This window comes from Neolamprologus brichardi, chromosome 9, assembly GCF_056152115.1.
Source record: "Neolamprologus brichardi isolate AB-2024 chromosome 9, ASM5615211v1, whole genome shotgun sequence".
In the NCBI taxonomy this organism is placed as follows: Eukaryota; Metazoa; Chordata; class Actinopteri; order Cichliformes; family Cichlidae; genus Neolamprologus; species Neolamprologus brichardi.
Window position 1 is genome coordinate 60,186 of NC_142112.1, and position 25,485 is coordinate 85,670.

Here is a 25,485-nt window from a genome sequence, read left to right on the forward strand (position 1 = left end):
TGATTATTAAATATGTGCAAACAGCAGCAAGTTTTCTGTCGCTTTCCACATGTGGAACGACATTAACGCCAATTTTTAAAAACCTGGCACTTCAGGTACCCCTCATTGGTCAATAGCTACGGATTAAATAGCAAAGCCCGATACCTATGTACTGAAACCAACTACTTCCGCTTGTCAGCTTAAGTTAAAATGTTACATTTTTCCTCTGATTATTTTTTTTAGCATTTTTTTTTACTGAGTTTGTTACAAATATTCAGGTTAAAAAACGGTCCGAATTATTTTTAATGAGTTATGTTCACAAAGTCACATGTGCAGTACTCTGTACAGCTTGCATCCTTTAGGACAAATCATTTGAAACATTAATAATTCTTGTTCAATACTGAGCTGATAACACCTCCGTATGTTGTGACCAGGATGCAGCAGCAGACTGAACCTCGACTGAAACCTGCTCCATCATCTCATCTTTGCAGATGTCCATTTATAAAGCATCAACAACTCAAAGGTAAACATGATATTGGAAAATGTGTTAGTATATAAGGCCTTTAAAACAAATAAAAAATAAACAGCTGTCGGCAGAACTGTAGGACTGAACAACTTCAGATCCCGAGTGTGTGAGGACAGAAGGATCAGCTCTATTTCAGATTTGAGAGGTAAACTTTATATTTCAGTTTGTGATGATTCTGTTCTGTTTGTGATTACAGGAGCCGTCCTCAGATTCAGACCTCAGCACCACCCAGTGACAGCAGACAGATCATCCTATATCTTCAATCTTTGTAGTAACTTTTTGTAGTTTTCTTCAGTAATTAACTGAAGAAAACAGTACAAAGGTTAAAGTACCACATGTGCTGTCAGTGAAAGCTGCAGCTGTTTTATTGATAAATTTAAAGACAAAAAGTCAAAAGCATTAATCACCCCTTTAACTGTGTCACTATACATCAGCATTAACAGTACCTCAGTTTGGTATTTCAGAAAACTGCTGATCTCAGACCTGCACAACTTCTGTTTTAAACACTGAATATACTCAGCTACATGAAGAGTTTCAGTCTTCCTGGTGTTTCTGAAATGATGCCTCTCACTGTGGGTCAACAGAACATCTGGCACAGGACAGCTGTAATGAAAGAAATTGAAGAAGTTTTGAAAAAAAAATCTTGGAAATGCCCTATATGTGAGAAGCAGATTTTGTATTTACTTTTCTTTTTGCCAATCAAGTTAACTAAAAGTATAATTTTCACCATACAATTGCTAACCTTGTCATCTCCTGCACTGTCTGTTTTGGGCTCTGGGCTTTTACTTCCGAGCGTTCATGAGACTGCTTTTGGTGCACTGTGGTATGAGGTGCTAACCTGTTGACAGTGTTGGGAAGGTTAATTAAAAGGTTATGAGTAACAGTAGGGTGGACATTAGGTAAGGCTGCACTTTTTGCAGCGATCTCGTATAGAAAACTATTCCGCGCGTATATGAAACAGGTCAGCGGCTCCGAACCGTAGTAAAGGGACCTCTGGCTAATACGTCGGGTTCCGTGTCGGGCTCGTAGCTGAAAACTAGCTTTACTTTAATTTAATTTAATTAATTTATTTAGGACAGTGCATGTTAATGAACATAAATGTAAAAAAAATTACGTATATATAGTTACGTATAACTGCATCATCCGCATACATTTGAGCAAATATATTTGGACTTCAAGTAAGTTATCGATAAAAAGAGACAACAATAAGGGCCCAAGAACAGATCCTTGAGGAACCCCTGTATCACAGTCTAAATATGGAGATTTAACCCCATCCAACACCACACACTGTTTCCTGTGTGAGAGATATGAGGCAAACCACTGAAGAGCCTGACTGGAGATATTAAACTGAGTCAATCTGGACAACAATATCTGATGGTTTACAGAGTCGAAAGCCTTCTTCAGATCTAAAAATACAGCTCCAACACAGGGACTCTTGTCCAGCAGGCTCTTGGAGTTCTCCACTAACAGACACAGGGCTGTATCTGTGGAGTGATGTGCCCGAAAGCCAAACTGCAATGGATGTAATGAGGGTTGGGTGTTTTCTAGGTGAGCAGTGAGGAGTTTAACCACCCACTTCTCAGCTATTTTAGATATGACCGGGAGTATGCTTATGGAGCGATAATTAGCCATGTCAGTCTTCACACCTGCTTTGAAAATTGGTGTAACTGCAGCAATTTTCCAATCTGTTAGAACAATGGAGTGTTGGAAAGACATAATCAAAACATGAGTTGTTGGACGTACAAGCAAATCCATATGTTCCTTTAGGAAATTTGTGTTAATACTATATACATCAAGTGCTTTTGATTGTTTTAAACCTGTAATTAGTTTAGCAACTTCAGTGTCTGAAATATGAGTGATGGTGAACAAATTTTGACCAACATTATTCACATTATCAGAGCATACGACTGAGTCAAAGCTCTGACTGACTTCTTAACAGATGAGATAAAGAAAGTGTTTAAGTTATTGGCAATAGATAGATGCTCTCTAACAATAGAGTTATTTACATAAAGTTCAATTGTAATTTTACTTTTGTTTGAATGACGGCCAAGTAATTTATTTAAGTGTTGCCAGACATTTTTACCTTTTATAATTTTTCTAGAAAATAATATAAAATTGTGGTCTGAAATACCAGTGATAAAATTATAAGATTTAATAATTTGCTCGGGCTTATTACTGAAAACCAGATCTATTTTAGTTTTAGAGGTTCTCGTTATTCTTGTGGGTTGTTCATGTGTGGAGTAAAGTTCAACGTCTCCATTATGTCCTTGAGTGTTTTTCTGTCCTTTTCAAAGTCCCAGTTGACATTAAGATCTCCCATTACAATTATTTCATTAGACTTATTATTTATAGTATGATATTTAAGTAATATCTGTAGTTGTTCATAAAAAATATTCTTTGCGGAAGGAGGGCGATATAAACAGATCAACGTAAATGACATTTCTGGAGAAAGAGTGATTTTAAAAGAAATATGTTCTATTTCGACATGGTAAACTAAATAAAGAGCAATCCAGGTGTTTTTTTTACATACACAAGTATTTCTCCTCCTCTTGTTCCAATTCTATCCCTTCTGAATACTGTGTACTCTGGAAAGACAACCGCAGACTCAGGAGAAGAACTTGAAAGCCAAAATTCAGAGATACCCAAAATGGAAATATTGGAATTGCTTAGAATATGTTCCAGTTGCTCATGCTTCGGTAACATACTGCGAATGTTAATGTGTCCACATAGAAGCCCCTTTGGTTTATTTTTAGTGTCCCAGATGACTTTAGCCTGATTATATTTCTTGCAGATCTTTGTTCCTCTGTAACTTTCAATAGCAGGATTTCTTGTCCTTTTGTTGACAATGCTATGAACATTTAATGATGAGAAACCCTTTACCGGAGACTGTAGTTTGAGTACAGCAGGTGGGGGCCCAGACAGCCGAGATGGAGGCCCAGGCAGCCGCGTTGGGGGGCAAAGGCACCTGAGGTGGCGACCCAGGCAGCCGAGATGGAGGCCCAAGCAGCTGAGGTGGAAGCCCATGCAGCTGATGTGGAGGCCCGAGCAGCTGAGGTGGAAGCCCAGGCAGCTGAGGTGGAAGCCCAGGCAGCTGAGGTGTAGGCCCAGGCAGCCAAGATTGAAACCCAGGCAGCTGAGGTGGAAAACCAGGCAGATGAGGTGGAGGCCCAGGCAGCTGAGGTGGAGGCCCAGGCAGCTGAGGTGGAAGCCCAGGCAGCTGAGGTGGAGGCCCAGGCAGCTTAGGTGGAGGCCTGAGCAGCTGAGGTGTAGGCCCAGGCAGCTGAGGTGGAAACCCAGGCAGCTGAGGTGGAAACCCAGGCAGCTGAGGTGTAGGCCCAGGCAGCTGAGGTGGAAACCCAGGCAGCTGAGTTGGAGGCCCAGGCGGCTGAGGTGGAGGCCTGAGCAGCTGAGGTGGAAACCCAGGCAGCTGAGGTGGAGGCCCGAGCAGCTGAGGTGGAAGCCCAGGCAGCTGAGGTGGAGGCCCAGGCAGCTGAGGTGGAGGCCCGGGCAGCTTAGGTGGAGGCCCAGGCAGCTGAGGTGGAGGCCCAGGCAGCTTAGGTGGAGGCCCAGGCGGCTGAGGTGGAGGCCCAGGCAGCTGAGGTGGAGGCCCAGGCAGCTTAGGTGGAGGCCCAGGCGGCTGAGGTGGAGGCCTGAGCAGCTCAGGTGGAGGCCCAGGCAGCCGAGATTGAAACCCAGGCAGCTGAGGTGGAGGCCCAGGCAGCTGAGGTGGAAACCCAGGCAGCTGAGGTGGAGGCCCGAGCAGCTGAGGTGGAAGCCCAGGCAGCTGAGGTGGAGGCCCAGGCAGCTGAGTTGGAGGCCCAGGCGGCTGAGGTGGAGGCCTGAGCAGCTCAGGTGGAGGCCCAGGCAGCCGAGATTGAAACCCAGGCAGCTGAGGTGGAGGCCCAGGCAGCTGAGGTGGAAACCCAGGCAGCTGAGGTGGAGGCCCGAGCAGCTGAGGTGGAAGCCCAGGCAGCTGAGGTGGAGGCCCAGGCAGCTGAGGTGGAAGCCCAGGCAGCTGACGTGGAGGCCTGAGCAGCTGAGGTGGAGGCCTGAGCAGCTGAGGTGGAAACCCAGGCAGCTGAGGTGGAAACCCGGGCAGCTGAGGTGGAGGCCCGGGCAGCTTAGGTGGAGGCCCAGGCAGCTGAGGTGGAGGCCCAGGCAGCTTAGATGGAGGCCCAGGCAGCTGAGGTGTAGGCCCAGGCAGCCAAGATTGAAACCCCAGGCAGCCAAGATTGAAACCCAGGCAGCTGAGATTGAAACCCAGGCAGCTGAGGTGGAAACCCAGGCAGCTGAGGTGGAGGCCCAGGCAGCTGAGGTGGAGGCCCAGGCAGCTGAGGTGGAGGCCTGAGCAGCTGAGGTGTAGGCCCAGGCAGCCAAGATTGAAACCCAGGCAGCTGAGGTGGAAACCCAGGCAGCTGAGGTGGAGGCCCAGGCAGCTGAGGTGGAAGCCCAGGCAGCTGAGGTGGAGGCCCAGGCAGCTGAGGTGGAGGCCTGAGCAGCTGAGGTGGAGGCCATGGCAGCTGAGGTGGAAACCCAGGCAGCTGAGGTGGAAACCCAGGCAGCTGAGGTGTAGGCCCAGGCAGCCAAGATTGAAACCCAGGCAGCTGAGGTGGAAACCCAGGCAGATGAGGTGGAGGCCCAGGCAGCTGAGGTGGAGGCCCAGGCAGCTTAGGTGGAGGCCTGAGCAGCTGAGGTGTAGGCCCAGGCAGCCAAGATTGAAACCCAGGCAGCTGAGATTGAAACCCAGGCAGCTGAGGTGGAAACCCAGGCAGCTGAGGTGGAGGCCCAGGCAGCTGAGGTGGAAACCCAGGCAGCTGAGGTGGAGGCCCAGGCAGCTGAGGTGGAGGCCCAGGCAGCTGAGGTGGAAACCCAGGCAGCTGAGTTGGAGGCCCAGGCGGCTGAGGTGGAGGCCTGAGCAGCTCAGGTGGAGGCCCAGGCAGCCGAGATTGAAACCCAGGCAGCTGAGGTGGAGGCCCAGGCACCTGAGGTGGAGGCCCGAGCAGCTGAGGTGGAAGCCCAGGCAGCTGAGGTGGAGGCCCAGGCAGCTGAGGTCGAGGCCCAGGGAGCTTAGGTGGAGGCCTGAGCAGCTGAGGTGTAGGCCCAGGCAGCTAAGATTGAAACCCAGGCAGCTGAGGTGGAGGCCCAGGCAGCCAAGATTGAAACCCAGGCAGCTGAGGCGGAGGCCCTAGCAGCTGAGGTGGTAACCCAAACAGCAGAAGTGGAGGCCCGGACAACAGGGGCGTAAACACTATTAGCTGCAGATGTAGCCTTACTAACTGGGACGGTGGTTGGAGCACAGTTAGTTGAGGTGGAAAGCAATGCAGTGACAGCTGTGCCCATAGGCTAACTAGGCTAATTAGTTGTAGCCAGTCCAAATCACTGATGTTTGAATTAGGTCCAGGATTTAGTTCTATATCACCAGACTTTGTTGTCTGGCGTTGAAAGGCTGCTCCAACGGAGCTTATTGTTTCAGAGGAAAACAGGAACACGGTGTACAGTCGAGTCTTAATAGCTTACTTACAGCTGGGCTCGTCAGGCACTCTTTTTGGCTGCAGTGTTTATTATAGGGCTTTGGAGCGTGATGTCACGGGGGTGGGTGTGGAAAGGATTTTGGCCTGGTCCGCCATGTTCGGGGTCTAAGCGCAAGCGACGAAGGAGCGAAGGCACGGTTCGTATTTGCTGTGTGGTCGGCTGCAATGTTCGATCGCACGACCGGCAAGAGAATAAGCTTGAAAATGGTTTATCTTTTCATTCTTTCCCAACCTGGAAGCAACATGAGGCAGCTCATGTATCGATGTTAGCAAACGAAGGCGTCTAGCCTGGACAGCAGCTGTGAGACTCAGTTCTCTTCCATCTCCAAATATCTGTTGGTGCTCCAGACATTTTCATTCCGGTAAGTTCTAAATATGTTCATATCACTCTTTATAGCCTATTAGTTTTATTTTCGATGCGCTCTGAGCTCATAGCAAATTAGAACAAACATCCTACTGAGTGATTTTGCATAACTACCTTCTATTTATAGAGTTGCTAATTATTTGGCATTATTGCAGCAAACCAGTCTATGAAATGGATGAAACATCATGACTGAGTTCCAGCGCTACACAAGGGACCTGCTTCAAACAAACCACCATGCCAATCAGATTACTTCTTCCATGTGAGGGTGAAGAGGTGACCCTTCTGGATAAGACGGTGAAGGTTTGCTGCATTTGGTGAACAGTGTGATAATAAAACCAGGGAAAAATGAAACCTGCTCCTGTTAAACATTCCTAAGTCTTTTGCTGTATAAATAGCGGTATTTTTTCAAAAGATACAGTAAGTAAAGTAATATTAGTAGTGGGTGATATCATGTAAACACTGTCATGATTTTATGTAAACATTTTGTCACTTGTAAACTATAAATGATATGGATTCTACACTGTAACGGATGTGATGTTCTATAAAGTGGTTTTAATAATAAAAAAAAAAGGCAAACATTAGTTTGTTTCTTTATTCAATTTTTGAACAGTGGGACTCAGTCAGTACATATTCAGTAAATGCAAATTATTTACACGGCAGTGCACTACAGGCATAAATCTAGACCCCTAGATAAAACATTATGGCATTATAGCAGTGACAACTCCTCCACAGTAGCAGGTGGATTTTTCTTTTTAGAGGATGGCTCCTTTTGCCTTTCAATATAGATGGTCTGTTTATGTTTTGATCAAGAGCCTTTTTTGGGCAGCTGAAGAGGAGAAGTCTATCTTATGGCCAACCACTGACTGTATCTTGGTCACATTACCCAGCAAAACCCAGCATGCAGGTTCATCTGTAACAGTCCTTGTGCCATGATCCGCACTGTTGCTTCTACTTTAAACAGAAGAGCAGTGACGTGGGTGCAGGTCTCCACGACTCTGGCCTTACAGGTGCAGTGGGCGGCTTCAACCTTCCCTGTGATGCTCACAATGACCCATGGCTGCAATGCTGGTTCATTCAGTCTTTGAGAGTACCTGAAACACACACAGACAAAAGTTAATTTAAAGACAAGAACTATGAGCCAAGGCCGACATAAATGTGTTTAATCTACTTTATCATAAATGTAACAAAGTGTTTAGAAAGTTAGCACATACATGTAATTTTTCATTTCTTTATGTGTCCATCTATAGAACGCTGCATGTTAAAGAGTAAATCTGCCTGTTCTCTGTCAGAAACCTGCCTGCAGAAAATGAACCTAAAGTATGTAATGCAAGGATGTCATCACTTTAGAGATGGAGAAAGTGACAATTATGAATCACTTAATATGATAAGGAGATTCTGCAGGTCATTAATCAATGTATAAAGTTAAAATAAAATGTATTTTTAGTGACACAAGATACAAATATGGAAGCAAGATGTATAATTAGGATTATTTATAATAAATATGAATAAATCATTGCAATTTCTTTAACCATAAAGAATAACTAAATCCTTCAGGACAATGTCACATCAATGCACTGAACTCACCATGTTTTCCCTCTAACAGCCTCCACATGTTCTCACTGTAGTTTCCCCTCATGAATGAATTTATGCTGCACTAACGTGAATGTTTGCAGGGAAATCAAACGCATTTCACACGCAGTACTCGAGCTGACTTACCTTTGTTTGAATGACGATTTGTACGCGCTGACTCCACAGATAAGGTACGAAAATATGTCAGGCTATGTCAGTAGCGGTTGGTCTTCAGGGTTTCTACTCCACGGCCGTATTTCATACGGGTCCACATTTCCAATGCACGCTATTTTCTGCAAGTACCGCTGCTTCGCCTCTGGACGTAATCGGTCTCTATACCGTCCGTTTCTTTGGAGCTGCTTTTAAGCATCTTGTAATCGTCGTTCCAACACAGTGTGTTTGTTTTGATTCGTACTTTACGTGACAGCTCGTACTTTTCCTTTTTCTCCCTCCCTCGCTCACAGACACATAACAGGTATGGCAGTCCATTCTCCCTGCAGCACGGACTACACTGCCTATGATGCTACATTGTTTAGGGCGATGCCTGTAACACTCTGCTATTGCCTTCATATTAAATCATTTTTGTATAATAATTTTTAGAGCCTCTTATTGCATGTTTTGTTTGGGTTTCCACCGGCGTGGAATAACCAAAAATAGAGAGACCATAGCCTAACATATGAAACAGGAAAATACCGCCTTGTAATCCATTTATTTCAACAATCTAACTGTATTCTCAATATCACCTATTGAACGGTAACTGTAACGGATACATTTACTCATATTTTGTATTTTAAATACGTAACGCCGGTGCATGTATTACGTTACTCCCCAACACTGCCTGTTGATGAGATCTTGTACCGCTCCTAAAACACCGGCCTCCAACTCCTAAAGAGACACGGGTGTCCCTAAATTTAGCAAATATTAGCTTCAGGCTAGCTTGCTACGACGAATAGGCTAATACCAGCATTTTACCACAACTTCACCAGATGTAGCTAAAAAAACTAAACTAATGTCCAGTCCAGTGAGACAGCAAGGAAAGATGACAAAAAAATGATTACTTACTTGCGGTTTAAAGGGGTCAAGCTGAAATTGAAGCAGCCATTGAAAGACGGGAAGAGAGAAAGATGGCAGCTTGGTCAGCACTAGTGGCCTCTATAATGTATGCAAATACATGCAGGCCGGAAGGCAGAAAACCAGCAGAGTGATACACCTCCGGTTGTCAGATCTGCAAGTTTATCCCTGTGGTGTTCTCCTCTGTCTTTTGGTGGACGAACATTTTTTTTTACTGGCACACATAATTTGTTGGGCATCTTACTGTGACACCTAATTGTTCTCTTAGTGTAAATATTTAAATATTTTTAAATGGTTCTACAAAATAATTAAAAAAAACCCAACAGGTGTATTGGCTGCATTTTTACATAAATAGTTTTATATGTTTACAAAATGTGTGCATACATTTTTAAAATGTACAATTTATATTTGCATTTCAAGTTATAAAAATAATAATTGACTCAACATGTCTGGGGCAGCACGGTGGCACGGTGGTTAGCACTGTTGCCGCACAGCAAGAAGGTCCTGAGTTCAATTCCAACATCAGGCCGGGGTCTTTCTGTTTGCATGTTCTCCCCGTGTCTGTGTGGGTTCTCTCCGGGTACTCCGGCTTCCTCCCACCGTCCAAAGACATGCAGCTTGTGGGGATAGGTTAATTGGATAATCCAAATTGCCACTAGGTGTGAATGTGAGTGCGAATGGTTGTCTGTCCCTGTGTGTTGGCCCTGCGATAGACTGGCAACCTGTCCAGGGTGTACCCTGACTCTCACCCTATGACAGCTGGGATAGGTTCCAGCGCCCCCCGCAACCCTGAAAAGGATAAGCGGAAGCGAATGGATGGATGGATGTCTGGGGTTTTTTTACAGTCTTTTGTGTGAGTTCAGATTAGTAATATGTCAATGAAAAATCAACTCAATTCAGACATGTGAGGTTGAGCTGAAAAGAATGATACCAAACAAGGCAAGGGGAAAAATTAAAAAGAAACAATTTGAGAGTGAAATACAAATGTAAAATCAAAAGAAGTCAGAAATAGCCGGTTATATTATGGAACCTCAGAGGGTTAATCCAACAAATCACAAATTAGGTTTAAATCTTTGTTTATGACGGTGCAGATTTCTGACATTTTGTGTAATTTAAGCTGGGCATACACTGTGCAATATTTATTTTTTTATTTTTTTCAGTCGCATTATTCAGCTTCTCCTCAAACTGTACGATTGACTAGAAGTTCGTTAGAAGTTAGAAGTTCGTAGGTCACGATGCAGGGTCTCATACTATATGGCCTGATGCTCTGATGCGACCTGAGTGCTCACTCTGTGCATCCATAACATGAAGCTTATAACAAAAAACAGTGTGAAACTTAAGTTACACTTGTGTTTGTAAGTATGTATGAAGCGCCTTGAGGTGACTTTTGTTGTGATTTGGCGCTATATAAAAAAAATTGAATTGAATTGAATTGAATTGAAATGAACCGCCCCAAGTTGTGTAGCTTTCTGGATTTTATACTTATTGGGCTACATATTTATTTATTATACAGGCTATACAGTACATAACATCAAAACTCACATGTTCTATTTAACGAAAGTGTTTAATTATTTGGGCTACAGAAAATAATTAAGTTATAGACTGTATTTATATGAAATACATGTATACTTACTGCATTTGAATCATTTTAACCATATGTAACCACCTGCATGTAGTGATGTGTTGGTCGCGAACAAAATGGCTCTTAGAGCCGGATCTTTGACGTGAACGATGCGAGCCGGCTCCTTATCGCGAGCCGTGGGTTGTTGTTTTTTTTTTTTTTTTTCTCACCCTCTCTCTCGCACTTTTTTTCTGCTTCACTCAGCATGCGAGCCTTGTGCTTTACGCTGGGATGAGGGGCGGTAGTTACACTCAGTAGCACAGGAATAGAGCAGGAGGGAGAGACAGAGAAAGAGCCAGGGACAACAACGTACAAAGAAAGGTATAGTAATCATCCACAACTATTTTCAGTTGCAGATGATAAAGGCTTCAGAAAGTTTATTCATGCAGGTCCATATGACAGAGAATATGCATGTTCTTTTTGTTTTCATATTAAAATTTATATTTAATTGTGTTGTGGTTTGCAGTGTTTTGTGTTGTTTCACTTTAAATTTGTAAAAGGAAAAAGCTGAAAATTTAAATAGTTAAAAGTTCAAATGTGAATAGTTGATTTTTGTATTATATGATTTATTTATTACATTTTATGTGGAGTGAATAAATAAAAGTATATTTACGGTGGCCCCTACAGACAAAACATGTACGAACTCTGAAGGATGTACAAACCCTGAAGCACGAACAAACTCCGAAGAACGTACAAACTCCAAAACACGTAAAAACTCAGAAGCACATAAAAACTCAAAACACGTACAAAAGACAACAGAAGTGCTCCAGGATGCTAGGGCGCAGTGTTGAGCTTTTCTTACCTCGTGGCTACACAAGCCAGCAAGTACCAACGACCGGATTTGGTGTGTGGTAATAACACGTAAATGAACTTTTTTTTTTAAATTATTTGACTATATATGAATGCTTGTGTATAAATACACAAATGACAGCCTAAAAATAAATATAAATATATAAATATATATATAAATGACATATAAATATATAAATATTTATATATTATATAATATATCATTTATATAAATATAAATGATATAAATGACAGCCTCGCTTCTGTCAGTCTGCCCCAGGGCAGCTGTGGCTACAACTGTAGCTGCCTCCACCAGTGTGCAGTGTTGGGAAGGTTACTTTTAAAATGTATTCCATTACAGAATACAGAATACATGCCCCGAAATGTATTCTGTAACGTATTCCGTTACGTTACTCAATGAGAGTAACGTATTCTGAATACTTTGGATTACTTAATATATTATCATGATGTTTACAACTACATGAATGTACTATTGCTGTGGTTTATTACTGTTACTGAAGGTCCGCGGCTCCGAACCGTAGTAAAGGGACCTCTGGCTAATATGGTGGGTTCTGTGTGGGGCTCATAGCCGAAAACTAGCTTTACTTTGTTATCTGGGTCAACTTTGCTAGCGAGAGACAGAGAGAGGCGTTGAAAGGCTGCTCCAACGGAACTTATTGTTTCAGAGGAAAACACGAACACGGTGTACAGTCGAGTCTTAATAGCTTACTTACAGCTGGGCTCGTCAGGCTCTCTTCTTGGCTGCAGTGGTTATTATTATATTTACATGCTTCCAGCTCCCGTTTCTGCTCGATGACAGCTCGTACTTTTCCTTTTTCTCCCTCCCTCGCTCACAGACACATAACGGGTATGGCAGTCCATTCTTCCTGCAGCACGGACTACACTGCCTATGATGCTACATTCTTTAGAGCTATACCGGTAGCATTCTGCCTATTAGCTTAGCACAACAACAACAGGCGCTCTCTCACCCAGGAAACACGCAGAGAGAGCGTCACCCTGTAACCATGGCAACTGTAACGCTGCCGCCTGGAACTACAGAACGTAGCTGTCAAACAAAACCCAAACAGGCCTGACCCGCCACAATATGAAACAGGGAAGTACCGCCGTGTAATCCATTTATTTCAACAAAGTAACTGTATTCTAAATACCACCTTTTTAAACGGTAACTGTAACGGAATACAGTTACTCATATTTTGTATTTTAAATACGTAACGGCGGTACATGTATTCCGTTACTCCCCAACACTGCCAGTGTGTGAATGTGAAAGTGAATGAATAGTGGCATTGTAAAGCGCTTTGGGTGCCTTGAAAAGCATTATATAAATCCAATCCATTATTATTATTATTATACTGTTCCACAGAGGACAAAATAACAACTGCACACCACAATCCCTTGATGCATCTACTTGTGGATTTAAGATCCCAATTTAACACTGTAATATCACTATTACAGCGGAAGCACTAGCTGCTAGTCAGGCCGTACACGTGTCCCTGTGCAGTTAGAATAATCCACAAAGTCCGCTTGTAGTTGAAAACAAACATGCCAACATTTATTTCCACAGTCTTCAAATACGGTAATCCATCTGAATGTCCCTGTACACTGCAAAACACGGTATTACCATGTATTAAAGGAACAGTACATAAAAATTAAATAAGGCAAGAAAATACAATTGAACTGTAAACATTACACTAAACAAAATTGTAAGTAAAAACTGAAATTCCCCATTATCTTACACTTATCCAAAATAATTCAAATCAAATTATTATCAAATATACACTCTGTGAAATCTGAGTAAAGTAAGAGATAATTAGACCTTTTTCTTATACAATCACAACAACCAGTCCAATATCTACACTTTTGTTCTTCACTATGTTAATGAGTGTTGAACTTTCACAACAGCTACCCACTATATGTCCAAGCAGGATGACAGACATCAGTAAGGGTTTTAAAGAGACTAAAAATTACTGTTTACTGTTAATATTTTGTAATATACACTGCCAGTAAAAATGTTTCGACATACCTTTTCATTTACTAGCAACCACTGTTGTGGAAGCTAATGGGGTTCCTTATAAATAAACAATAAACAAACAAACCTTCTCATTTAATATTTTTTTCTTTATTTTTACTACTTTCTACATTGTAGATACATATTGAAGACATCAGATACACCAAGCAAGATATGTGAAATAATGTAGCAAAGGCAAAACACTGATAAATAACTCACTTTATAGTGAGGATGCGCTGCGAACGCCTGGCAGAGGCCCTGGTCTGCAAGATCTTCAACACACACCTCCTGCAGAGCTTCATCAGCATTCTGAGGGAGAGTGGGGAGATTGAGTCCAGATTGGACCATTCACAACCACCTGCTGCACTCAGGCACGATGACTCATCTATCTACGGAAGTGAGGCCACTGAGGCAGTTAAAAAACTCCTTGGTGGCAGAGCTCCTGGGGTGGATGAGGTTCGCACAGAGTTCCTGAAGGCTCTGGATGTCATAGGGCTGTCTTGGTGTCTTCGGCTTTTTGATACTTTTGATTCTACGTCTTTAGTTCACCTTTAAAAACTGCTTACATTACCTAGCGCTGCCCTTAGAAAGTTTTTACCATTTGTTCCCGCAGTAAATACCACAGTGAATGTATTATTTAACATAAGTCTGCACTTTCAACTGAAATGTTGAAATGAAATGGAGACTCTGGGTCGCTGCATCTTGTTGCTGTGTTATCTTAGTTATGTTAGCTGTGTTGGTGAAATTGGTGTTTTGGAAGCACCGGCACGTAAATGGTAAATGGACTGATACATATATAGCGCTTTTCTAATCTCCCGGAGTACTCAAAGCGCTTTATACAATAAGCCTCATTCACCCCAATCACACCCACTCATACAAGCACTGCTAAACACAAGTGCAAACTAACCAACACTGACACGCATTCACACTCCGATGAACATGGGGTTAGTATCTGGCCCAAGGATATTTAGCATGCAGGATAGACCCACCAACCTTCCAATCAGTAGCTATGGCTATGGCTCAGTGAGGTCGATAGCTGTCGACGGACATCCATAGCTGTCCGTCGACCTCAGAGGGTTAACAAGGGGGACTGAAGGGTGTGTTCCAATTGTAGTGGGATCATACTCCTCAGCCTCCCTGGGAAAATCTATGCCAGGATGCTGGTTCATCTGTTACTCAAACCTTGGATACAGGGGGAACAATGCCATTTTCATCGTGGTCGTGGAACACTGGACCTTTACCCTCTTGAGGATACTAGAGGGTGCATTGAAGTTTGTGCAAAAAGTAAACATGTATTTTGTGGACTTTGAGGAAAGCATTTGACCGTGTCCCTTGGAGTGTCATGTGGGATGTTCTTTGGGAGGATGGGGTGTCTGGCCCATTGCTAATGGCCATTTGATCCTTATAGAACCGTTTCAAGAGCTTCTTCTTCATATCGAGCAATAAGTCAGACTCATTTCTGGTGGGTGATGGATGCCCTTTGTCACATCAGCTCTTTAGAGGAGATGGCAAAAATCAGGCCTTTATGGTCAAATAGCTATTAAGAAACCATGACTAAGGAAAAGCAACAGGAAGAAGAAATTTGTTTGGGGCAAGAAATACAAGGAACGGTATTTCTTGGCCCTATGGTCTGATGAGTCCAAATATTAGATCCTTGGTTCCTCCGTGTCTTTGTGAGACACAGAAAGGTGAACACATGGTCTCTACATGCATGGCTCCCACCAGCTATTTGACCAAGAAGGAGAATGATGGAGTGCTCTGCCAGATGGCATGGCCTCCACAGTCACCTGACCTTAACCCAGTCGAGAAGGTTTCAATCAATCAAGCAATTTATTTATAAGCACATTTAAAAGCAACACAGATTGACCAAAGTCCTGTACATAGTAAAAAAGTAAGAAGTAGACCAAACACACACAAAGAACAAAACAAAAAGCTAGAGAGTAAAAATTTGTTTTCAAACGGTTTTTAAAAATGTCAAGCGTTGAAGAGATCCTCATTTCAAGTGGCAGACTGTTCCAAAGTTTGGGTGCAGCAATCGCAAAGGCCTGATCTCCTCTGTTTTTTAGCCTGCTTCTAGGGACCACTAGAAGCAACTTATCAGCTGACCTGAGAGCTCTATTAGGAGTATTTTTAGTGAACAGATCAGAGAGGTATGCCGGAGTGTATCCATTTAGAGATTTAAAAACAAGCAATAAAATCGTAAAATCAATTCTACAACGTACTGGAAGCCAGTGTTAATGAGCCAAGACTGGGGATATATGGTCATGTTTACGAGTGCCTGTCAAGAGTCGAGCTGCAGCATTCTGAACTAGCTGAAGACGAGACAGCAGAGCCTGGCTGATACCAAAATAAAGACTATTGCAGTAGTCAAGCCTGGATGAAGTAAATGCATGCATCACTTTCTCGAAGTCAGCAAATGACAAAATGTTCTTAGTTTTTGCTTGTGCCCTGAGCTGGAAGAAGCTGGCTTTTACAACAGAATAGACTACTTGCACAATCACTTCCACGTTCTATGTAGTCCTGCCCCAGTGCTTCCGGTGCGGTTAAATCATGGCGACGTTCTACACTCGCTGCCTACAAGAGCTCCCAAAATTGAACATCACTGATGTTCATCGGATTTGCAGAGTGACGACTACCCCCGCCAGCAAATTAGATAAAGGATTTAAGTTATATGCTGCATCGTATATACACAACTACGAAGGTAAGAAAACGTAAATTAACCAACAAAGAAACGCTAGCTAACGTCAAATGCAAACACTACGTTACTCCGCTATGTCCTCTACATTACATGTTTTCTTGAACTGTGTTTTAAGTTGTCCGAAACTATAGTTGAGATTTTCTTAACTAATGTCACTTTTGTTGTTAGACACTGTTATAATAGCGTTAGGTAGTTGGCTAAGTAAGGAGGTAGTTAACTACCTAATGCTACTCTTGCTAAGTGTAAAGTATATATGTTTAAGACGTGCTGACATGAGTAATACAGAAATAATGCTAATGGTACTTGTATCTTTATTCAGTGTCCAATAAAGACAGGTTGTCAGGGGAGGTCGGTGTGAGAGCCCTGTGCTACAGGTCAATGAGGAAGTGTGAGGCACCACACAGACTAAGTGTAGGCAGGAAGCTGTGTAAAGTTGTTAATCCCCGTTCAGTGGGGTTCAGTTCATTTAAGCATTAGTTAAGTTCATTCCTAAAAGCCCATCAACTTGAATGTTTTCCTTGTCTCCCTGCTTTATCACTCCTAATTTGACTAGTCAGATAGTTTAATCAACGTGTGTGGGTGATCAGAAACATTTGACAACAAGTTAATACTGCAAATATACACAATCTAAGTTATTACAGTTATCAAGGATGGTTAAGTTGTTTTAATAGGGAGAGAAGGAAACACTAAGCATTCAGGAGGGTACGTAACCATAACACGGAACTATGTTCCTGTTCAGCTCTTCCATGAAGATGTTACATTTTTAATTTTCGTTCTTTCTTCTTAGATTAAGCTTCTGGATTCATCGACGGTGATACTGACACATAGCCAGTGTTCCTGTGTGGCAGGCGCTGTTATGTGCAATCACACAGTGGCATTGCTCTTCCAAACAGCACACTACTCACAACTCAGAGTGATGGTTTTCCCTCCTGTGCATAGCTGCACAGAATCTGAACAGCAATGGCACAAGCCACGGACAGTGGTAATTTAAATGAGGTTAAAGTTTTTGAATTAGCCCATGTTTACATATGAACAGCAACACCATCCATAGTAAATGTGTCTTCTGTTAGGGTGTGAAGCCAGGACCCATCAACTCCATGATCTTCACTAAGCCGGTACCAAATAGGATGGCCCAGACTGGAGTACGGTAATTAGATTTGTAAAATTTGATTTCATGTGTTACAAATGTATGTTGCTATTTGTTCATACATACATGTGTCAGAATAGGTATTAATTTACATACAACATTACACTTTCTGAAGACGGCTAACTCAGTCATGTACATATACATCCCAGTCTCTAACTTATGCACCACTGTTTTACACCTTTTAGTTTAGTTGTTGTTCAGTATAATAACCTTCTTCCTTACATTATTGTCATTGATGTTTTCTTTAGGAGTGGCTTCTACAGAGGCATGGTGGGTCCGTTACCAGATCCCTGCTTGTTCAGAATAACGGAGGCATATGCAAAATTTAATATTGAGGACAGGCCACTTTTGACCACAATGAACATGAGACCTGACAAGCCCCTTGTGGAAAGTGGCTTTGGGCTGGTGCAGGAGGGCAGTGTTCTGTCATATCAGCAGCCGGTTTTGACAACCCGGTACATCACACTACACCGTGATGCACCACCAACACCGCACTTGCCTCTGGAGGGGTATGACATCTTGCCATCTGATTGTGTGTTTGTGTGCTCAGAAGAAGAGCTTCTGCATCTGAAAAGCTTGTCTGTAACTCTGGAAATGGCTCACAAAATAGAGGAAGCTACACGTGAGCAAAGCTCTTCGTCTGAGTGGCATCAGCTCTGCAGGCCCAGAGTGACTGCCTCTAGGTTTCGGGAGGTGTGTCACGTCAGAGGCCAGAGCTCGGCAGAGTCACTAGCAGAGCGTATATTGAAGGGAACAAGGCAGACAGCAGACATAAGGAGAGGAACTGAGATGGAGCCTGCAATAGCAGCAGAGTATAGTAGGCTAATGAATGTTAACTACTCACCCTGTGGTCTGGTCATTCACCCCATTGCCCCCTGGCTTGCTGCATCTCCTGATGGTGTTGTTTTTGACTCCAATGAATACCCCCAGTTTGGCCTCGTCGAATTCAAATGTCCCAATGTACAAAACTTTATTGACTGCAAATATGTGCAGATGGAATGTGGTACTCCTAAACTAAAAAAGAGCCACGCATATTACTGGCAGGTGCAAGGACAACTGCTCATCAGTGGGATGCAGTGGTGTGACTTTGTTGTGTGGGCACAAGAGGACTACCTAGTGCAAAGAATATACATGGATACAGATGTGCACAATGCAATCAGAGAAAAGGCAGACTATTTCTTTTTTTACATATATATGCCAAGATACCTGTGTTTGGTAAAATGAACAGTGAAAACATAGCAAAAAGGAAAACAGATCCTTCAGGCTGGCTGGAACAAAATAACTGATGTTTTATTTGCAATATATTTCATGAATTCTTTTGTTGTTACTTGTTGTTACATGTTACTTTTATGTGAAATCAATAAACTGTTATTTAAGCAATGGCATCAATTTCATTTTTTGAAAACACACATTAAAACATTGAATTTGTGCAGAACTTATTTACATGGTAAGTATTTAAAACTCCATGCCTAGCATACTGATATACATTTAGACAATAACACAACTGAATGTAGAAAATGACAAATGGTATTTTTGATGTTACAAAAGCTCAATGTCACTTATGATTTTAAAACGATTTAGTGATTTAGTTTATAATTTTGATAAACAATTTTGTTGAATCTGAATAGTAATATAGTAGTATAATTAAACAGTATTATTAACATTCAACATTTGCAATGAATTTGAATTATCAATAACTGAAACTCAACTATCAGCACTCAAGTACCAGTTCTGTAATCAAGTATTGTCAGCTGAGAAGGAAGAAATGCAACTGTAGTGGCCTCAGCTGCAGGTCATTTTCCATAAGTTACTTGTACTGGCACTGGTGTCTTGGGAAAAATCTATCTTGTCTCACTTAACCCATTTTTTAACTAATGCTGTGTTCTGGTAATTTGACAGCATACATGCTACTGCAAACAGTTGGTTGATATTGTAAACATGTGATATGGTAACGATGCTATCAAAAAGTTTGTTCTGTTTGATCCTCCTAATGACTCGCTCCACATGTACCCTGAGTCTGGCTATGGCCTGCGTCTCCTTAACCTGGTATGCTGGCATCTGCTTCTGCTTAGATAGAAAAGGTGGGCAGTACACTTTGCATTAGGATATCGTTTAAATACTAAAGCATCTACATGAAACATACAATCAGCAGAGAAAAAGTAAATATCTATTTTGTTTTCATTAAGACTAGAAAAACTTTTGAAATTTAACTGATGGTGACCTTGGTATATTTTAAACAGTTAGCTTGAATAGAACTTAGGTGTACCTGGTATAGAATCGGATGTCAGTGTCGGAGCCAGCAAAACGCTGTAACCCAAATTCTTGCTGGACACGTAACTCCTGTATTTCCTTCCTCAGAGTCTCCACGTCTTTGGACAGGTCTTCTGCAGCTGATGCAGATATGTCCAATGCAGACAGCTCAGGGACTGAGCAGTAATCATGATCTCTTGTAAGACTGTGCTCTTCTTGATCATCAGGAGAAACTAGTTCAGGGCATCGCTCCGTTCTCTCCCAAACACTACGCCTCAGTGGTTCAACTTTATAGCCATTCCACTCAAAAAGTGTTGGTACAGCACCTTTAATAAGCCGCCTTCGACCATCGAGGGTTGTTGGCTCTATGAGTTGATCACTGGCAAGGTGTCTGCAGCAGACCCTGGTGTGAGAGGTAATCGTGAAATGATCCCGGCGTATGTTTACCAGCCATTGTCTTCTCAAGACAGAATGGGTTGGAAAGGCATGAAAACTTAGTATGCCGTTAAATTTGTCTGAAGCCGAACAAAGTGGGACACAGCAATGCTCGGAGTATTTCTTCTCCTGTTTTTGAAAATGTTCTGTTTTAAATACTTTCCTTTTTATACTCATTCTGAAGCGACATTAGCATAGCAACCGATAGATAAACAAACATACCGGAAATGCCCAAGCGGTAGTATTTGGAAACGGAAATACGTCACATGCCCTAGTGCAAGTAGTCCATTAATTTGTTTCTCAAATGAAAAGCTACTATCAAAGAGCACTGCCAGATTCTTTGCAAAGGGATTTCTGGACTTTTCCAGAGGAAACAAGGTCAACCTTCAGAGACGAGCGAGGGTCAGAAGGTCCAGATAGTACAATCTCAGTTTTTTGGTCATTTATATTCAAAAAATCTAATGAAAACCACAATCTTTTTAAGAGAAAAGTAAATTTGAGAATTATCGGCATAACAGTGAAATGAGATTCCATGTTTTCTAAAATTAGAGCCTAATGGGAGCATGTAAAGGGAAAAGAATTCTGGGCCCAGGATAGGTCCTTAAAGGGACCCCACATGTAAGGGGGTGCCCTTACATGTGGGGATGAAGGTTTGGATGAGATGGACCGAGTGAAGGCAAAAAGGGCCAACAGGTGCTCAGCCTCTCTGAGAACTCCTCCAAGACTGCTGGAAAACCATTTAAACTGACTACATCATGAAGCTCATTCAGAGAATGCCAAGTGCAAAGCAGTAATCAAAGCAAAGGGTGGCTATTGTAAAAAATCTAAAATATGGTTTGAGTTATTTGAGCACACTTTTTAGTTTACTACATAATTTCATATGTGTTCATTCATGTTTTGATTCCTTCAGTGAGAATCTACAATGTAAATAGTCATGAAAATAAAGACAAACAATTAAATGAGAAGGTGTGTCTAACCATTTGATTGGAATTGTATTTTAAAGGTTTAAACACTCACACTGACTCACATGACAGTACAACTTCAGTTTTCTGAAGTTCAAATGCCTTGAGGAAACTGAAAGCATTTTATTTAAAGCAAAATACAAACCTAAGCTGTTGATTTTTCAATGGAATCAAAATAACTCATAAATATTTAAAAGTACAAGGAGTTATCTAAATTATTGTCTTTGTTGAACTGTCACTTACTGGAAATTTACAGTGTTCTTGAAATTAGTCTTCCTGCTCAACAGAATTTACCAGGAAAGCTCAGAGGTTCCCAGTACTCAGTCCATTAAACGGCATCAAGCAGACATGGACTTCATATTTAAGGTTTTTATATGTACATCTATTTTAAATCTATTCTGTTAACAATTATCTCCATGCTGCTCTTTGTAGAATAGTGGGTTGTCAGTGTTTCCAACATAGATCTGATGTTTGGCTCCATAATTTCAGTCTGATTGGGTCATTCATAATATTCTGTTCCAGCTGCTGGAGGAGAACATCATCACATTTGTAAAGAACGAGTTGAAAAAGATCCAGAAGGTTGTGTGCCCAGATTACCACCAATGTTTGGAGAAGCAGAGAGAGATGGGGGGTGAAGAAGAAGAAGAACAGACGAGGAAGAACAGCAGAGAGGCACTTCTGAAGATCACACTGGACTTCCTAAGGGTGATGAAGCAGGAAGAGCTTGCTGAGCGTCTGCAAAGCAGTAAGATAATTTATTTGACAATTTAATCTGTTGTGTAAGTGTAATTAATGCCTCAACATGGACCAAACATGCTCTCATTCGATCCTTGGGGTATTTAAATTATGTGCATTTTGAAACACATGAACTTATATTCTACTTTTTTTTTCTTTTTTCTTAGAACTTTGTGCTGCAGTTTATCAGCGTCACATCAAGTCCAAGCTAAAGAGGAAGTTTCAGTGTGTGTTTGAGGGGATCACTAAAGCAGGAAACCCAACCCTTCTGAATCAGATCTACACAGAGCTCTACATCACAGAGGGAGGGACTGCAGAGGTCAATGATGAACATGAGGTCAGACAGATTGAAACAGCATCCAGGAAACCAGACAGACCAGAAACAACAATCAGACAAGAAGACATCTTTAGAGCCTCACCTGGAAGAGATAAACCAATCAGAACAGTGCTGACAAAGGGAGTGGCTGGCATTGGGAAAACAGTCTTAACACAGAAGTTTGTGCTTGACTGGGCTGAAGACAAAGCCAACCAGAACATCCAGTTCATATTTCCATTCACTTTCAGAGAGCTGAATTTGCTGAAAGAGGAAAAGTTCAGCTTGGTGGAACTTGTTCATCACTTCTTTACTGAAACTAAAAAAGCAGGACTCCGCAGCTTTGAAGACTTCCAGGTTGTGTTCATCTTTGATGGTCTGGATGAGTGTCGACTTCCTCTGGACTTCCACAAAACTACAATCCTAACTGACCCTAGAAAGTCCACCTCAGTGGATGTGCTGCTGATAAACCTCATCAGGGGGAACCTGCTTCCCTCTGCTCACCTCTGGATAACCACACGACCTGCAGCAGCCAATCAGATCCCTCCTGACTGTGTTGGCATGGTGACAGAGGTAAGAGGGTTCACTGACCCACAGAAGGAGGAGTACTTCAGGAAGAGATTCAGAGATGAGGAGCAGGCCAGCAGGATCATCTCCCACATCAAGACATCACGAAGCCTCCACATCATGTGCCACATCCCAGTCTTCTGCTGGATCACTGCTACAGTTCTGGAGGATGTGTTGAAAACTGCGGAGAGAGGAGAGCTGCCCATGACCTTGACTGAGATGTACATCCACTTCCTGGTGGTTCAGGCCAAAGTGAAGAAGGTCAAGTATGATGGAGGAGCTGAGACAGATCCACACTGGAGTCCAGAGAGCAGGAAGATGATTGAGTCTCTGGGAAAACTGGCTTTTGATCAGCTGCAGAAAGGAAACCTGATCTTCTATGAATCAGACCTGACAGAGTGTGGCATCGATATCAGAGCAGCCTCAGTGTACTCAGGAGTGTTCACACAGATCTTTAAAGAGGAGAAACAACTGTACCAGGACAAGGTGTTCTGCTTCATCCATCTGAGTGTTCAGGAGTTTTTGGCTGCTCTTCATGTCCATCTGACCTTCATCAACTCTGGAGTCAATCTGCTGGAAGAAATTCAAACTGTTACCCAGAAGTCTAAATCATTTGAAAAGAACTTAAACAACTTAAAACATCTCCACCAGAGTGCTGTGAACAAGGCCTTACAGAGTCCAAATGGACAACTGGACTTGTTCCTACGCTTCCTCCTCGGTCTTTCAATGCAGACAAATCAAACTCTCCTACAAGATCTACTGGCACAGATAGGAAGTAGCTCACATAAAAACAAGAAAACAATCCAGTACATCAAGAAGAAGCTCAGTGAGAATCTGTCTGCAGAGAAAAGCATCAATCTGCTCCACTGTTTGAATGAACTGAATGATCGTTCTCTAGTGGAGGAGATCCAACAGTCCCTGAGATCAGGAAGTCTCTCCACAGATAAACTGTCTCCTGCTCAGTGGTCAGCTCTGGTCTTCATCTTACTGTCATCAGAAGAAGATCTGGATGTGTTTGACCTGAAGAAATACTCTGCTTCAGAGGAGGCTCTTCTGAAATTTCTAACAGTGGTCAAAGCCTCCAACAAAGCTCTGTAAGGAATTTTGTTTTGGATGTTGTTGTTATTATTATTATTATTATTATTATTATTATTATTATTATTATTATTATTATTATTATTATTATTATTTTAAATGCAACTTAGTTGATGGTGTTTTCTGTATTTTTGAAAAACCTCAACTAGAGCTTTTTTCTTTTTTTTTTAAATAAGGTACAGTGTCTGTTCAGTTTCTCGACTGGTCTGTCCTTCAAGCTCGGGTCCTCTACCAGAGCCATGGGAGCTTGAGGTTCCTGTGCAGTATCTTAGCTGTGCCTAGGACTGCACTCTTTTTGGCAGAGTCCCACAGGATCTTAGCTCGGTCATTCTCCACCACCCTAGGGGGCGTCTCCCATTTTGACCTCGGGACTTCCAGGCCTTTACAACGATGCTCTACGCACATATATTCAGCCCTACCCTTGTCTATGTCTCGAAGAAAAAAAAAAAACCTCTTAGAGAAACCAAGGAAGCGCAAAAAACACCACAGAATTTCCATATAGTGAAACCCCACTTGGTCTATCATGTTGTAAACCAGTGTTAAGAATTGAGCCATTGCTGTTAACATCTTGAATGTGACTGTACAAATTCTATTACTTTCCTCTCTCTCTCTGATTAAGCTCTCAGAGAGTTAAAAAATTAAGTTTGCCCTTTGTGTTATAATCAACATTACTGTTGATTGCATATCCTCAGGCTCTACAGCTGTTGGTGAAGTAAATCACAGTCACTACATTGCATGTGTCAAGACAGTTTACCTCAAGTAACACTTCACAAATAAGAACAGAAGTCTGATCCTCCTTTACTATCTTCTTTTCTCAAAGTCAAGTTCAATTTTCGATTTCCAATTAGAAAACCAGAAATGATGTCATTCAGTAATGCACTTAAGCAGGTTTCCTGAAAGTGGTCCATCAGAAGAAAGGGGGTGATAAAGTAGCCTTAGAGAAGGAAGAAAAGGAAGAAAGAAGAGATAAAACATTTTTCTGCTAGATTAAGAAAATAATAATAATAATGATGGGGTGCATGAAGCCCCAGCATAAGGACTGTGAAGTCCCCGAATAAAAGCAAAAAACCAAAAAGAGAGTTATAAAGAAGTATTATTTGTCCCCTTTTATTTGCTGCATTGTTTTTAATCTATGATTACTGTTGCCTAGCAACAGAATTACTAAATTGGCCACCAGCAGTGTATGCCTGCATCACTTGATACTGAATTACTATCATTAAATCCACCAGCTCCTCACTGTTTTTCATTTATGTAGATGCATATTATTGTTGTTGAGTAAATTTTATTTTTTGTGTTTGCCACAGAGTTAACTATAACAGTTTTCACAACACTTCGAGTCGTTTTGTCTTGTCTTATCCAGACAATATTAAAGTTCCTTTTATGTGACTACATATATCAATGTTTCTTCAGGATGAACTGGTGTAACCTTTCAGAGAGGAGCTGTGAAGCTCTGTCCTCAGTTCTCAGCTCCCAATTCTGTCATCTACGAGAGCTTGAGCTGAGTAACAACAACCTGCAGGATTCAGGAGTGAAATTTCTCTCTGCTGGAGTGAGCAGTCTGAACTGTATATTGGAAACACTAAGGTCAGTTTCAGTCTTTTAAAATTATAACAATGTAAAATCAGTTCGTTGTTCTTTTGAGTCTGAAACGGCTTACTAATGTAAGACTTCAGATATGATGTAAAAATGGCATTATTTAACCCTAAAGATGACATAATCTATCATTTTAATGTTTTCATGTTAGTCTCACATGTCAAGTTTCATTTTGTCTGTCTCTTAATTTCTAATCATTTGGTTGAGTCCTGTG

General features: G+C 42.0%; 3 protein-coding genes across 4 annotated transcripts in view; 2 read left to right on the plus strand and 1 right to left on the minus strand.

Annotated features, from left to right (window-relative positions):
• LOC118456016 (protein NLRC3-like) overlaps positions 1 to 25,485 on the plus strand; it is a 45,152-nt gene that overhangs the window by 14,155 nt on the left and 5,512 nt on the right. For both annotated transcript variants that reach the window (XM_035916389.2, XM_087845767.1), the window contains exons 4-7: positions 21,256 to 21,334; positions 21,491 to 21,713; positions 21,871 to 23,677; positions 25,089 to 25,262. In XM_035916389.2, the coding sequence (XP_035772282.2) occupies positions 21,256 to 21,334; positions 21,491 to 21,713; positions 21,871 to 23,677; positions 25,089 to 25,262 (2,283 nt within the window). The remainder of the gene's footprint in view (positions 1 to 21,255; positions 21,335 to 21,490; positions 21,714 to 21,870; positions 23,678 to 25,088; positions 25,263 to 25,485) is intronic.
• Positions 16,083 to 18,600, plus strand: LOC118456015 (uncharacterized). The gene is made up of 4 exons (XM_035916388.2): positions 16,083 to 16,177; positions 16,962 to 17,156; positions 17,245 to 17,321; positions 17,570 to 18,600. The coding sequence occupies exons 1-4, from the start codon at positions 16,148 to 16,150 to the stop codon at positions 18,543 to 18,545; spliced, it is 1,278 nt and encodes a 425-aa protein (XP_035772281.2). The 5' UTR covers positions 16,083 to 16,147; the 3' UTR covers positions 18,546 to 18,600.
• Positions 19,578 to 20,183, minus strand: LOC148101054 (uncharacterized). Its single transcript, XM_087845543.1, has one exon. It carries the CDS (start codon positions 20,181 to 20,183, stop codon positions 19,578 to 19,580), a length of 606 nt encoding a protein of 201 aa, XP_087701669.1.

Bases quoted from the DNA above. Each gene is read 5' to 3' on its own strand.
- LOC118456015 (XM_035916388.2), top strand. From the start codon at position 16,148: ATGCTGCATCGTATATACACAACTACGAAG. The intron at 17,157-17,244 runs GTAATTTAAATG...GTCTTCTGTTAG, and splicing joins GGCACAAGCCACGGACAGTG to GGTGTGAAGCCAGGACCCAT. The intron at 17,322-17,569 runs GTAATTAGATTT...TGTTTTCTTTAG, and splicing joins ATGGCCCAGACTGGAGTACG to GAGTGGCTTCTACAGAGGCA.
- LOC148101054 (XM_087845543.1), bottom strand. From the start codon at position 20,183: ATGAGTATAAAAAGGAAAGTATTTAAAACAGAACATTTTCAAAAACAG.